The 13,683-nt window shown below is 46.2% G+C and overlaps 1 protein-coding gene across 1 annotated transcript in view; it reads right to left on the bottom strand.

Moving 5' to 3' along the window:
- The window catches only part of LOC140388578 (inactive dipeptidyl peptidase 10-like), a 1,987,526-nt gene that overhangs the window by 1,080,552 nt on the left and 893,291 nt on the right, over positions 1-13,683 (bottom strand). The window contains exon 3 of the mRNA XM_072473003.1: positions 4,741-4,836. Coding sequence (XP_072329104.1) covers positions 4,741-4,836 — 96 coding nt within the window. The remainder of the gene's footprint in view (positions 1-4,740; positions 4,837-13,683) is intronic.

The raw sequence follows: 13,683 nt of genomic DNA, 5'->3' as shown, positions 1-13,683 counted from the left end.
TGCCTCTCTACCCATTCCCATGGCCTTTTATAGCCCAATACCAACACTATGCCAACTTATGCTAATTCATGCCCCTCATCCATCATCATTTTTCCTTACACCCCACCCATAATGTCCCATGGATAATCTTCAAGAAGCACTGTGAGTTAAAATAAAATCAAGTTCTAAGTGTTTATTTCAGACTTCGCTATTTAAAAAAAAAACTAATTCATAAAATCAGTACATTTAAATTCTTCAAGTACTTAATCCCTTATAAGAACACACATTTCCTTTCAGTAGATAATCTGCGATGAAAACAGCCATTTGTATTTATAGTCCTACATCAACGAGATTATAACCACTTGAAGCTGCCAATCAAACTGTGAATTTATAGGACTCCCACTGTGAAATGATAGGTTGTGCAATTAGCCATGCAGCACTAATCCTATAATGATAACTATCAGGCCTACATCAACCAACAGGTAGCATAATTGCAAGCAACTACAGCAGGTTGTTGCTTTGTTTTCAAACAATTTAAAAGCTTGGGGATTTGAATAACTTTAAAGCTTGACAGTTCAACTAGCTTAACCACTTTGTCTGCACATTCATGTCTACCCTTAACAATTCTGGCCTTCCAAAACGGTTACTTTACCTCTCACAAAAGGCACCTCACCTCTCACAAAGGGGTACTTGATCTTTCCTGAAGGGGTATGTGGACGTCTCCAATAAATTACCTTTTCTCTCCATATAACTTGCTTTAGACATTTTCCTCAAATGCCTAGCCCCCATGAACTGTGTTTTGGTTATGTTAGTAATAAAAATTACATCTGTGTAAAAAATTACTGCACTTTTCCGTGTGCCGATGCCTCTGTGAATCACGATGTACAAACTACAACCCCACCCCTGTTACTCCACCCTCGGCAAAATGGTGGGTATTGGGTTCGGAGACAGCACTCTGAAAATTGGAGCTCAAGTGCCATTTTGGCTAGGGTGTAGAGCCCATTTGGCTTTGCGAAAATTCAGACCAACATCTTTTCCCCTTTTAACTAAAAATATTATTTTAAACTATCCTAAACAACAAACATATGTCATTTCTTCAAGCTCAACTTGTCTGTTTTTTCTAAGTACATGTATAGTCTTTAAAATATGACGGTACCTTAGGTCTGTGATTAGATTGATGAATCTGACATTATGTAGCTGAGCAGGTTAACTACTCAGTTACAAGAACCTGCAAAATACTCAACCTAAAATCTATACTGATGAAGATGATCTGACCACCTGCAGTTGCATAGAGGTTGATGACCAGATATTGACGTAGCTCACAATTCAATTAGTACTTGGTGATTGGTGCAGAGAGTTAACTTCCGACCATGAAGAATCATGGGCCAATGTTCGCATACATAGATGGAGGTGGGTACAAGCAGCAATTGTCTCAAGTTTTGTGAAACTGGTGGGGATTGATCTGACAGTGCAAGGAAGCATGACATTAGTCCTTAATCTCCCCAAATCCAGTAAATTATGAAGGGTGTAAGTGTGTATAGTCTGCATCATCACTGTAGTGGCGTCTTCAAGTCTGAAGTCAAGCCTATTGAAAAGGTTTACTCCGATTAGGCTACATTCTTTGTCGACATAGAAATGTCTACTGTGATGCTGTGATGCTGTAAAGAGCCTGTCTACTGTGATGCTTTTGTAGTCGATTGGAATTGTCATCAAGTTTTTATAGGCTTGAACAGTGTTTGTCATGATGTGGAGATGCCAGCGTTGGACTGGGGTGAGCACAGTAAGAAGTCTTACAACACCAGGTTAAAGTCCAACCGGTTTGTTTCAAATCACTAGCTTTTGGAGCACAGCTCCTTCCTCAGGTGTTTGTCATAGAAGTGAAAGAAAATTGTGAAAAATACTGATGGTAGAATTTGTAACTTAAAATAGATTCTCACAAACTAACATCGATAAGAATGCTTTTTGGGAAATTAATGGCATTGAAGGTGGATAAATCTCCAAGGCCTGATAATCTTCATCCAAGAATACTTAAGGAAGTAGCCCTAGAATAGTAGATCCTTTGGTGTCATTTTCCAAAATTCTTTTGACTCTGGAATGGAGCAGGAGGAGGCCATTTGGCCATTTGAGCCTCCTCTGCCCTTCATTTTGATCATGGCTGATCATCACGTTCAATAGCCTGACCCCACCTTCCTCCCATATGCCTTGATTCCTTTAGCCCCAAGAGTTATATCTAATTCCTTCTTGAAATTACACATTTTAGCCTTCTTTCTGTGAAGGTGGGCGGGATTCTCCGACCCCCCTGCTGGGCCGAAATCCCGCTGCTGTCATGCCAGTCCCGCCAGCGTGAATCAAACCACCTACCTTACCGGCGGGACTGGCGGCGCGGGCGGATTCTGGGGTCCTGAGGTGGGCGCGGGTCGGTCCGGCCCCGGGGGGTGCCCCCACGGTGGCCTGGCCTGCGATCGGGGCCCACCGATCCACGGGCGGGCCTGTGCTGTGGGGGCACTCTTGACCTTCCTCCTCGGCCATAGCCTCCGCGGTGGCCGATGCAGAAGTGACCCCCCCTCCATGCGCATGCGCGGGGATGACGTCAGCAACCGCTGACACTCCCGCGCACGCGCGGACTTCCGCCGGCCGGGGGAGTCCCTTCGGCCCCAGCTGCCGTGGCGCCAAAGGCCTTTCCCGCCCGCCGGAGGCGTGGCAACCACTCCGGCGCGGGCCTAGCCCCTCAAGGTGAGGGCTTGGCCCCTAAAGGTGCGGAGGGGGCAGCCCGACGCCGGAGTGGTTCACGCCACTCCATCCCGCCGGGTAGGGGAGAATCCCGGCCGGTGAATTCCACAGATTTACCACTCTCTGGATGAAGATATTTTACCTCAGTCCTAAAATGTTTACCCCTTTTCCTCAAACTATAACCCCCAGTTCTGGACTCCCGCACCATCTGGAACATTCTGAATCTACCCTGTCTAATCTGTTCGAATTTTATAAGTTTCTATAAGGTTACCTCTCACTCTTCTAAACTCCAATGAATATAATGCTAACCGACTTAGTCTCTCCTCATATGACGGTCCCGCCGTCCCACGTTTAGCTATGTTAGGGACCATTATAGATACAAAAGGCAGTTTACTATTCATTGCACTGAGTGAGTTGTCATTTTACACTAGTTGCCTTGCCTCTAATCCTGTAATACCTTAGGCTAAATGGAAAACCATGGGACAATTTCAGTTGTAAACTATTATTTCCACAAACAACTGAGGAAGCTTTCCAAATACAAAGATCAATGTTTTGATATAAACTATTAAAAAGCTTAAAGTATTTACAGATCTTGGTATAAAATAGCAAATAGAAAGTAAAATTGTTTGGCAATAGAACTGCTCATGAGCAAATTGATGTTGTCTGGATCTAAACTGATATGGTGACTGCAGCAATACGACAAAGAGAAAGTAGCTCTAGTCACAATCTTGTCAAATTCACAGAAATCTTCTTATCCATTGATGCGTGATGATGAGTCTAAAATGGGCTTGCAATATTCAATGAGCTTACTGTAGAGGCTGAGTTTGCAACCATTAAGCTGAAATGTTTTGGTTGGGAAGCAATCAATAGACTATTACAGATGGTTTGCATTAAATTGTCATTTATCTTCAGGTTTAAAATTTGGAGAAGCCTATAAAAATAAAGCAGTCAACTGCACTTGATCAAATGGGATTGCTAGCTGCAAGGAGACCCATCATTGCACACTGGAAAAATGACAATCATAATACATGTACCAAATGCTAAAACCTCCAAGCATTGAGCACTGCACTTCTAATCATATCAGCGAACCCTCGGATCAAATCTATCAATCATTTTATCTCTTTCTTTCTTTTGAAAATTTAAACAGCAGAACAGTTACTCTTTCAAATTCCTTTAGAAAGTCCTTACACTTGTGTGGATATATAATGGGATTTTCCTTTGTACCAATCTTGGATTTTATGTATCAAATAAAGAAGCAGAAAGAACTTGTATTCTGTAGCAACCTTAGCAATCACTGAACATTCTAAAACTCACAGCTAATGAGACATTTTTGAAATGTCACATGTTGACGTGGAGAAACTTGATATCCAATTTTCCACACATATAGCAAGATTCTGCAACAGCATATGACCCAATAACTATTTTAGTGATGTTTGTTAAGGCATAAACATTAGCTAGGACACCATCGGAAATCTGCTCTTCCATGAATAGTACCATAGCGTCTTACATGCCTGCCCACTTGAGAAGTACATGAGCTCTCATTCAACATCTTACCTGAAAGATGACAGTGTGCAGCATTCTCATAATATCACGTTTAAAATGTCAGCTAGGTTTTGAACTGAAATCCCTGAAGTGGGATTTGAACCATACCATTTGATTCAGAGGAAAGAGCAGAAATACTAAAATAAAGGTAATAATTGCAAATGGTTGCACAAATATCAGGCCTGATTATAAATTATTTCCCTGTTCCCAGCAACATAACCTAGGCATAAAAAACTCCAACACTCTTCTTTCAAATAATTGTACAACACCATAACCTGCACATAAAATACTTCAACATCCTTCTTTCAAATAGATGTATACACAAATTTCGATACCAATGGCGAACTTTGTTCTGTTAGAAACCAAATCTCCACAAGCTATTCTTAAACATGTCATGAACGCGAATTTCAAAAACACTGCCAGCCTTATGCAATTCATAACACTGATTTTTAGCAGTTCACATTTACGAGTTATGACTTTAACACACACCTTTGATCCATTTAACTTCTGGGTCATGTACAGTGAACTCTATTCTGAACAGGTCATCCAGAGATAGTCGAGCATCTGCTGTTTTTGAAGTATCATCTGAAATAAAACAAATATCATGAGCAGTGGGTTTAATTTCTATATATATCAGAGAACTGACCAAGAAAACAAGATATGCAATTTTGAGGTTTGTCTTTTGTAGTTCCATGATTTTTACCTGGAATAATATTCTCCATTATCTACAATCTTTGCATGAATCTAAAATAGTAGACAAAATAGTAGGTATGCATTACATTTTACCTGCAAGTTGCCTCAAATTATTCCAAAGGAAATAATTTATGATGGTGGCATATTATGAAAACAAATTCTTCCATTACTGCCAGTATATAAACATTAATTACAAGGAAGCTAGATACATTGGAGTGAGATGTGTAATTAGTTCATAGATTTGACTTTCAATCATTAGAAGGTTACCCCGCTGTGTTTAAAATAGTCTGGTCCACAGAGAAAACACTCCTGCTTAAGGCTGCAATTTTCATCTACTTACAATATTATAATATTTTTATTGTCACAAGTATGAAGTTACTGTGAAAAGCCCCTAGCCGCCACTTTACGGTGCCTGTTCGGGTAAGCTGGTACGGGAATTGAACCCGCGCTGCTGGCCTTGTTCTGCATCACAAACCACCTCTCTAGCCCACTGAGCTAAACCAGCCACATTTCCTCAAATCTACTATGCTCGATGTATTTCTCATCGTACATTCTCCTCTACACTGGGGAGACTGAAAACAAATTTGGTGACACTCTCTTGAACTTGTTTGGCCAAAGATACAATCCTGGGCACCTCATGGATTATCATTTAAACTATTGCTCCCATTCTCACTCTTCTACACTGTTCCAACTGAGATAGGTTGGAGGAACAGGGGGCGGGATTCTCCGACCCCCGCCGGGTCGGAGAATCGCTGGGGGGCGGCGTAAATCCCACCCCCGCCGCCCGCCGAATTCTCCGAATGGTGAAAAGTCGGCGGGGTGTCAATCGCGCCGCCCGCCTCAGAGAATAGCAGGAGCGGGCGCAAGACAATGGACTCCGGGGATGCCCATTCTCTCCCAGCCAGATGGGCCGAAGTCCCGCCGACGTGACCATGGGTCACATCCGTATAAATCAAAACACCTTTTTTAAAAAAATATATTTTATTGAAATTTTTCAAACAGAAATTTTCTGTTTTTACAACTTAATAAAGGAATATACATTAAACGTTATTTAAATAATATATTAAACGAACAACAAATGAAAAAAGAGAGAAACCAAAAAGCAAATATCAACAACTGGCAAAAAACAAAAACACGGGATAATACTCCCCCCCCCCCCCCCCCCCACCCCTGCTGCTGTCTTTTCTGTTTTTCCATTATCGTTCCGCGAGATAGTCAAGGAACGGTTGCCACCGCCTGGTGAACCCCTGAGCCGATCCTCTTAACGCATATTTTATTCGTTCCAGTCTTATGAACCCTGCCATGTCGTTTATCCAGGCCTCCACGCCCGGGGGCTTCACTTCCTTCCACATAAGTAGAATCCTTCGCCGGGCTAATAGGGACACAAAGGGCAAGACGTTGGCCTCTTTCGCCTCCTGCACTCCTGGTTCTTCTGCAACCCCAAATATAGCTAATCCCCAGCCTGGTTTGACCCGGACCCCCACCACCTTTGAAATCAAGCTTGCCACACCCTCCCAGAACTCATGCAGTGTCGTACACGACCAAAACATGTGAGTGTGGTTCGCCGGGCTTCCTGAGCACCTTCCACATCTATCCTCCACCCCGAAAAACCTGCTCAGTCTTGCTCCCGTCATATGCGCTCTGTGTAGAACCTTAAATTGAATCAGGCTAAGCCTGGCACACGAGGACGAAGAATTTACCCTACTTAGGGCATCTGCCCACAGCCCCTCCTCGATCTCTTCCCCCAGCTCCTCTTCCCATTTTCCCTTCAGCTCCTCCACCATCGCCTCCCCCTCGTCTCTCATCTCCCTGTATATTTCGGACACTTCACCTTCTCCAACCCATGCCCCCGAAATCACTCTATCCTGGATCTCTTGCGTCGGGAGCTGCGGAAATTCCCTCACCTGTTGCCTCGTAAATGCCCTCACTTGCATGTATCGGAAAGCATTCCCTGGTGGCAACTTATATTTTTCTTCCAATGCTCCCAGACTCGCAAACATCCTGTCTACAAACAGGTCCTTCAGCTTCCTAATTCCTGCTCGCTGCCAACATTGAAATCCCCCATCTATCCTCCCCGGGATGAACCTGTGGTTATTCCTTATCGGGGACCACACCGAGGCACCCGTCACTCCCCTGTGTCGTCTCCACTGCCCCCAGATCTTCAAGGTCGCCACCACCACTGGGTTGTGGTGTACCTTTTCGGGGAGAACAGCAGCGGCGCCGTCATCAGCACTTTTAGACTCGTTCGCTTACAGGACGCCATCTCCAACTTTTTCCATGCCGCACCTTCTTCTTCCCTCATCCACTTACAGACCATCGACACATTAGCGGCCCAATAGTAGTCACTCAGACTCGGCCAATCCCCCTCTGTTCCTACTGTGCTGCAGGAACCCCCTCTTTACCCTCAGGGTATTTCCCGCCCACACAAAGCCCATAATGCTCCTGTCTATTTTTTTGAAAAAGGCCTTTGTAATCAGGATGGGGAGGCACTGAAACACGAAAAGAAACCTCGGGAGGACCACCATTTTAACCGCCTGTACTCTGCCCGCCAATGACAAGGGCACCATATCCCACCTCTTAAAGTCCTCCTCCATCTGCTCTACCAGTAGCGTCAGGTTGAGTTTATGTAGGGTTCCCCAGTTCCTGGCCACTTGAATGCCCAGGTATCGAAAGTTCCTTGCCACTCTCCTCAGCGGCAGAGCATCTATCCCCCTGCCCTGTTCCCCGGGGTGCATCACAAAAAGCTCACTCTTTCCCATATTTAATTTGTATCCCGAGAACTCTCCAAACTCCCGGAGTATCTGCATTACCTCTGGCATCCCCTCTACCGGGTCCGCCACATATAGCAGTAAGTCATTTGCATATAGTGACACTCGATGTTCCTCTCCCCCTCTAAGCACCCCCCTCCACCTCTTAGAGTCCCTCAGCGCTATGGCCAATGGTTCAATTGCCAACGCGAACAGTAATGGGGACAGGGGGCACCCTTGTCTTGTACCCCTATGTAATCAAAAGTATACCGATCTTTGCCTGTTTGTAACGATGCTTGCCACCGGGGCCCCGTACAAGAGTCTAACCCATCTAATGAACCCCTCCCCGAACCCAAATCTCTTCAGCACCTCCCACAGATAGTCCCACTCCACCCTATCGAATGCCTTCTTTGCATCCATCGCCACCACTATCTCTGCCTCCCCCTCCGGTGGGGGCATCATCATCACCCCCAGCAGCCTTCGTACATTGGCATTCAATTGTCTCCCCTTTACAAACCCTGTCTGGTCGTCATGTACCACCCCTGGGACACAATCCTCTATCCTTGTCGGCATCACTTTGGCCAGCAGTTTGGCGTCTACGTTTAGGAGGGAGATGGGCCTGTATGACCCGCACTGCAGCGGGTCTTTGTCTCATTTCAGAATTAGCGATATCGTTGCCTCCGACATTGTCGGGGGTAATATCCCCCTTTCCTTAGCCTCATTAAAGGTTCTCGGCAAGAGCGGGGCCAGCAGGTCCATATACTTCCTATAAAATTACACCGGGAACCCGTCTGGTCCCGGGGCCTTCCCTGCTTGCATGTTCCCTATTCCTTTGATCACCTCATCCACCTCAATCTGCACCCCCAGACCTGCCACCTCCTGCCCCTCCACCCTCGGGAACTCTAGCTGATCCAAAAAGTGTATCATTCCTTCTTTCCCCTCCGGGGGTTGGGACTTGTACAGCCTCTCATAAAATGTCTTGAACACCTCGTTCACTTTCCCTACTCTCTGCTCCATCTTTCCCGTTTCGTCCCTAACTCCTCCGATCTCTCTCGCCGCTCCCCTCTTCCGAAGTTGTTGGGCCAGCAGCCGGCTCGCCTTTTCCCCATATTCATACTGTATCCCCTGTGCCTTCCTCCACTGTGTCTCTGCCTCACCCGTGGTCAGCAGGTCAAACTCCATCTGTAATCTTCGTCTCTCCCTGTATAGCCCTTCGTCTGGGGCCTCCGCATACTTCTGATCCACTCTCAAAATTTCCCCCACTAATCTCTCTCTTTCTTTACCCTCTAGTTTCCCCTTGTGGGCTCTGATGGAAATCAGCTCTCCTCTAACCACCGCCTTCAGCGCTTCCCATACTACCCCCACCTCGACCTCCCCATCGTCATTGACCTCCAGGTATCTTTCGATACATCCCCTCACCCTTCCGCATACCCCCCCGTCCGCCAGTAGTCCCATGTCCAATCGCCAGAGTGGGCTCTGCTCCCTTTCCTCTCCCAGTTCCAGATCCACCCAATGCGGGGCGTTATCTGACACGGCTATAGCCAAGTACTCCGTTCCTGCCACCTTCGGGATCAGTGCCCGTCCCAAAACAAAAAACGTCTATCCGGGAGTAGACCTTATGGACATGGGAGAAAAAGGAAAACTCTTTACCCATCGGTCTGGCGAATCTCCACGGATCTACTCCCCCCATTTGTTCCATAAATCCCTTAAGCACCTTGGCCGCTGCCGGCCTTCTCCCGGTCCTGGATCTGGACCGGTCCAGCCCTGGGTCCAGCACTGTGTTGAAGTCCCCCCCCATTAATAAGTTTCCCCCTTCCAGGTCCGGGATACGTCCCAGCACTCGCTTCATGAATCCCGCATCATCCCAGTTCGGGGGATATACGTTCACCAGCACAACCACCTCACCCTGCAATCTGCCACTCACCATCACATATCTGCCCCCACTATCCACCACTATGGTCTTAGCTTCGAACGATACACGTTTCCCCACCAGTATTGCCACCCCTCTGTTTTTCACGTCCAACCCTGAGTGGAATACCTGTCCCACCCATCCTTTCCTTAGTCTAACCTGATCCGCCAACTTCAGGTGCGTCTCCTGGGGCATAACTACGTCCGCCTTCAGTCTCTTTAAGTGCGCAAACACCCTTGCCCTCGTCGACTAGCCATCCCCTTTTTTAAGCCATCTCCTCACCCAGGTCTCACGCACCCGTCTGTCCCCCAGACGGCGCCCTCCCGTCCTGACCAACTCGTCTCGTATCAGCTCCCCCTTACCCTCAGCAGCAGCAACCCAGTTAATCCCCCCCCCCCCCCCCCCGCTAGATCCCCCTCTAGCTTGATTACTCCCCCCATATTGCTTCCGGAAGTCAGCTACCTCTGGCTGACCTCGGCTTCCCCCGTTCATTCTTTGACCTCCCTGCGTGTGAGGCTCCCTTCCTTCCTGCGCCCCTTTTCCCGCCATAATTTCCATAGTGCGGGAAAATACCCGCACTTTCCTCTCGGCCCCGCCCCTAATGGCGCAGTTCCCTCATTCCCCTTCCCTGTCCCCTTTTCCACCGGCGCCCACATTTCTTCGTGTCCCCCCCATCGGGGGGAGAAATATTCCCCATCCAACATTAGTATACAGTAGCCCTCCCCTCTCCCCACTTTACATTTCTGTGCCACCACCTCGCTACCTCCCTCCGGACATCAATTTCTCAAGTCTAGTCCAATTTCTCATCCTGAATAAATGTCCATGCCTCCTCCGCCGTCTCGAAGTAGTGGTGTTTGCCCTGATGCGTGACCCGCAGTCTCGCCGGCTGCAGCATCCCAAATTTGACTTTCTTCCTGTGGAGCACCGCCTGGGCGAAATTCGCCCTCCTTCTCGCCACCTCCGCACTCCAGTCTTGATACACGCGTATCACCGCGTTCTCCCATTTGCTACTCCGTGTCTTCTTAGCCCAGCTCAGGACCATCTCTCTATCCCTGTAGCGATGGAACTTCACCACCATTGCTCTTGGTGTTTCCCCTGACTTTGGTCTTCTCACGAGGACCCGGTACGCTCCCTCCACTTCCAGGGGGCCCGTTGGGGCCTCAGCTCCCATTAGAGTGTGGAGCATCGTACTCACATACGCCCCAGCAGCAGCTCCATCTGTTCCTTCGGGGAGACCTAAAATCCGTAAGTTCTTCCTCCTCGAGCTGTTCTCCAGGGCTTCCAGCCTTTCTATGCACCTCTTATGTAGTGCCTTGTGCATCTCCGTTTTTACCACCAGGCCCTGTATCTCATCTTCGTTCTCGGCTGCCTTTGCCTTCACTCCACGGAGCTCCATCGCCTGGACCTTTTGTGTTTCCTTTAGTTCCTCGATTGCCAGTAACATCGGCGCCAGCACCTCTTTCTTGAGCTCCTCCACACATCGTCAGAGGAACTCCTGCTGTTCTGGGCTCCATACCATCTGGGCTCCCTCTTCCGCCATCTTGCTTCTCCCTTCTCTTCTCTGCCGTTGCTCCAAAGGATCCTCCGTAATCTGGCCGCTACTGCTGCTCCTTTCCATCCACCCCCGGGTGGACTGCTTCCTTTGTCACCTCACAGGGTGATCATCTGCAAAGGGAAATGGAGTAAAGTTGCTGATCTGCCATGATCAGCAGCTCGGTCTACTCCTGTACTTACTGTTGCTATGAAACCAACAAACTGAAGGTTACAAAGCCATGCTAAATTTGAAAGGATTTGTGATATCCACTGAAGTAGCATAGTCGACAGATAAATCAACTTGCCCTTGTTGTAACTGTAATTTGAAATTAGATAATCAAGTCCCACTTTCCAGGCTGCTTTTACATAGTGATTTTCTTTTACAATACCACTGTGTCACCTGGACCAGTGGGCATTGAAGGGCACTGTAAATCAGCACAGCAGCTAAGTGCATTGCCATGACAATCTGTCAAAAAAAGTGTGATCGCTTCTTAGAATTGTGGCTCCTCTTGTTAACCACAGAGCTCTATAGGGAGGAGGGTGACATGATTTTGGAACTTTTACATGCTAGTTGCTTTGCCAGGACACTGTGTATGCAAGACATAATAGTGCATGCATGATTTTAAAAATAAATACTGAATACTATTTTTTCTTGCACTCAACATATAGTATCAATCCACTTTCAGCATATTTTAATACATCCCAAAGTATTAGTTAAAATATTTTCAACTAAAAGGTTGCTGGATGGCTTAACGTACTGTCAGTAATTAGTTAAGAAACAGTGAGTTGGAAAATTGAGTTTTTCACTTCAGTGATACTTGCTACCTGAAGAGTTTTAATAACCGTTGCCTGAAAGTAGGATATTTAATTCCTATAATTTTTAAGTTAATCTCTCAGTGATCAGTGGTGATGTTAATGCATCTGTTATTAACTTTTATTTTCCCATGGTATTTTGATCACCCCCTTTTTTCCTCCTGTCTATTTGTATTACATTCCTTTGGCAGACATCTTTTCCCCTGATTAACTCATGTAATGAAGGTGCCATGTTAAATGTTTATTTCATCTTCATGAAGTTGAAGGATGGTTTCTTTGGGATATTTTCCACACATTTATTAACTGCACCAACATCTAGCACTCAGGAGTGAGTAGGGACCTTTGTATGCATCTCACTCTGTAATCACTGTCCTGAGGGCTGTGTATTAATCTTTTGCCTGTAAAACGAAGGTTCCTCTCACTTGACAGATTAACGTTGCTAAAAATGCAATAATAAATATATCCACCAACAAACAGGTAAAGCTGGGTCAGGATTAGTTATGCCGAGTTGAGGTTCTGCTGAAAAAACAAAAATCTGGATAGACAAAATTACTCAAATTTAATTTGCCTCATACCTTCTCATTGCAGTTGAGTATAAAGCTTTATGTAGATACTACCTAAAAATCAATTAGACATTGAAACTCTGAGTAGTGGCAGAGTATCAATTATTCTCTAAATTGCACTTTCTGTCAGCTAACAGGTGATGCTATTTTCAACCATCTCCTAAAGTGGAACAATAATTAATTTAAGCAAAACTAGAAATTTAGAGCTTAAAAAATATATCTACCATTTTTATTCAACACTTTAATGACAAAGACACAGTGATGAAACACATGTATTAATCTCTGACACACCTGTAGGTAAATGATACCGAGCCTAAGAACTTCCATGATAAATATGCACTAGCACTCGGTGTGGCACCCAGGAGTGATCCATTCTCCCTTGCTATGCTAATTTATGTATGGCAGGGAACTCCTGGGATTCTGTTCCGATTCCCGCTACTGGGCTACCATTATGAGTGGGCAGCCTGAGACCGAGTTCCATTGGCTAGCTCTCTTCCCCCGCACAATGCAAATCCCGTCCTCTCCTGCTGGCAAGTGTCAAATAGGGGCATGTTTACCCCCCCACCACCACCACCAGAATTGCTGGGTTGCCACCCCCCACACACATGCATGAGGGTGACCTCATCAGATCCCTTCCATCAGACCCCCATCATACTCCACATCAGAGTCCCCATAAGACCCCCCCCATCAGACACCCCATCAGAGACCCCCATATCACAGATTCCCTCATCAGACTCCCCATATCAAAGACCCCTCCATTATTCACCCCTGCCTGGAAGATGAAGAACTGTCCAGGCAGAAACAGTGAAAAATCATTGCTTTTTCACTTACCAGTCCTTTACGCCTGCTGCCTCAGACAGAAGTGTAAAAAACAGTAGTTGTTACTTCATGGAAAGCCAGAACACATCACAAGGCTTTACACCACCTTAGATCCTTTAATCTGCAAGGCTTCGATTCACTTTCAAAGGTAAATAGCTTTTGGTTGGCTGTATTTGACAGTGTAATAGCTTCCAGACAGGCAGCTGTCTGGACTGTTTATTTTCATTTCCCTTCATGCTTGAAGGGGTGTGGAGGTAATAAACAAGTTTAGGGAGTTAGGCTGGAAGTTAAAAGCCAGGACAGACAGAGTTGTCATCTCTGGTTTGTTGCCGGTGCCACGTGATAGCGAGGCTAG

Source organism: Scyliorhinus torazame, chromosome 2 (genome assembly GCF_047496885.1).
Source record: "Scyliorhinus torazame isolate Kashiwa2021f chromosome 2, sScyTor2.1, whole genome shotgun sequence".
NCBI classification, from domain to species: Eukaryota; Metazoa; Chordata; class Chondrichthyes; order Carcharhiniformes; family Scyliorhinidae; genus Scyliorhinus; species Scyliorhinus torazame.
Note: the sequence above shows the minus strand (reverse complement) of the source record. Positions and strands in the feature narration are given on the sequence as shown.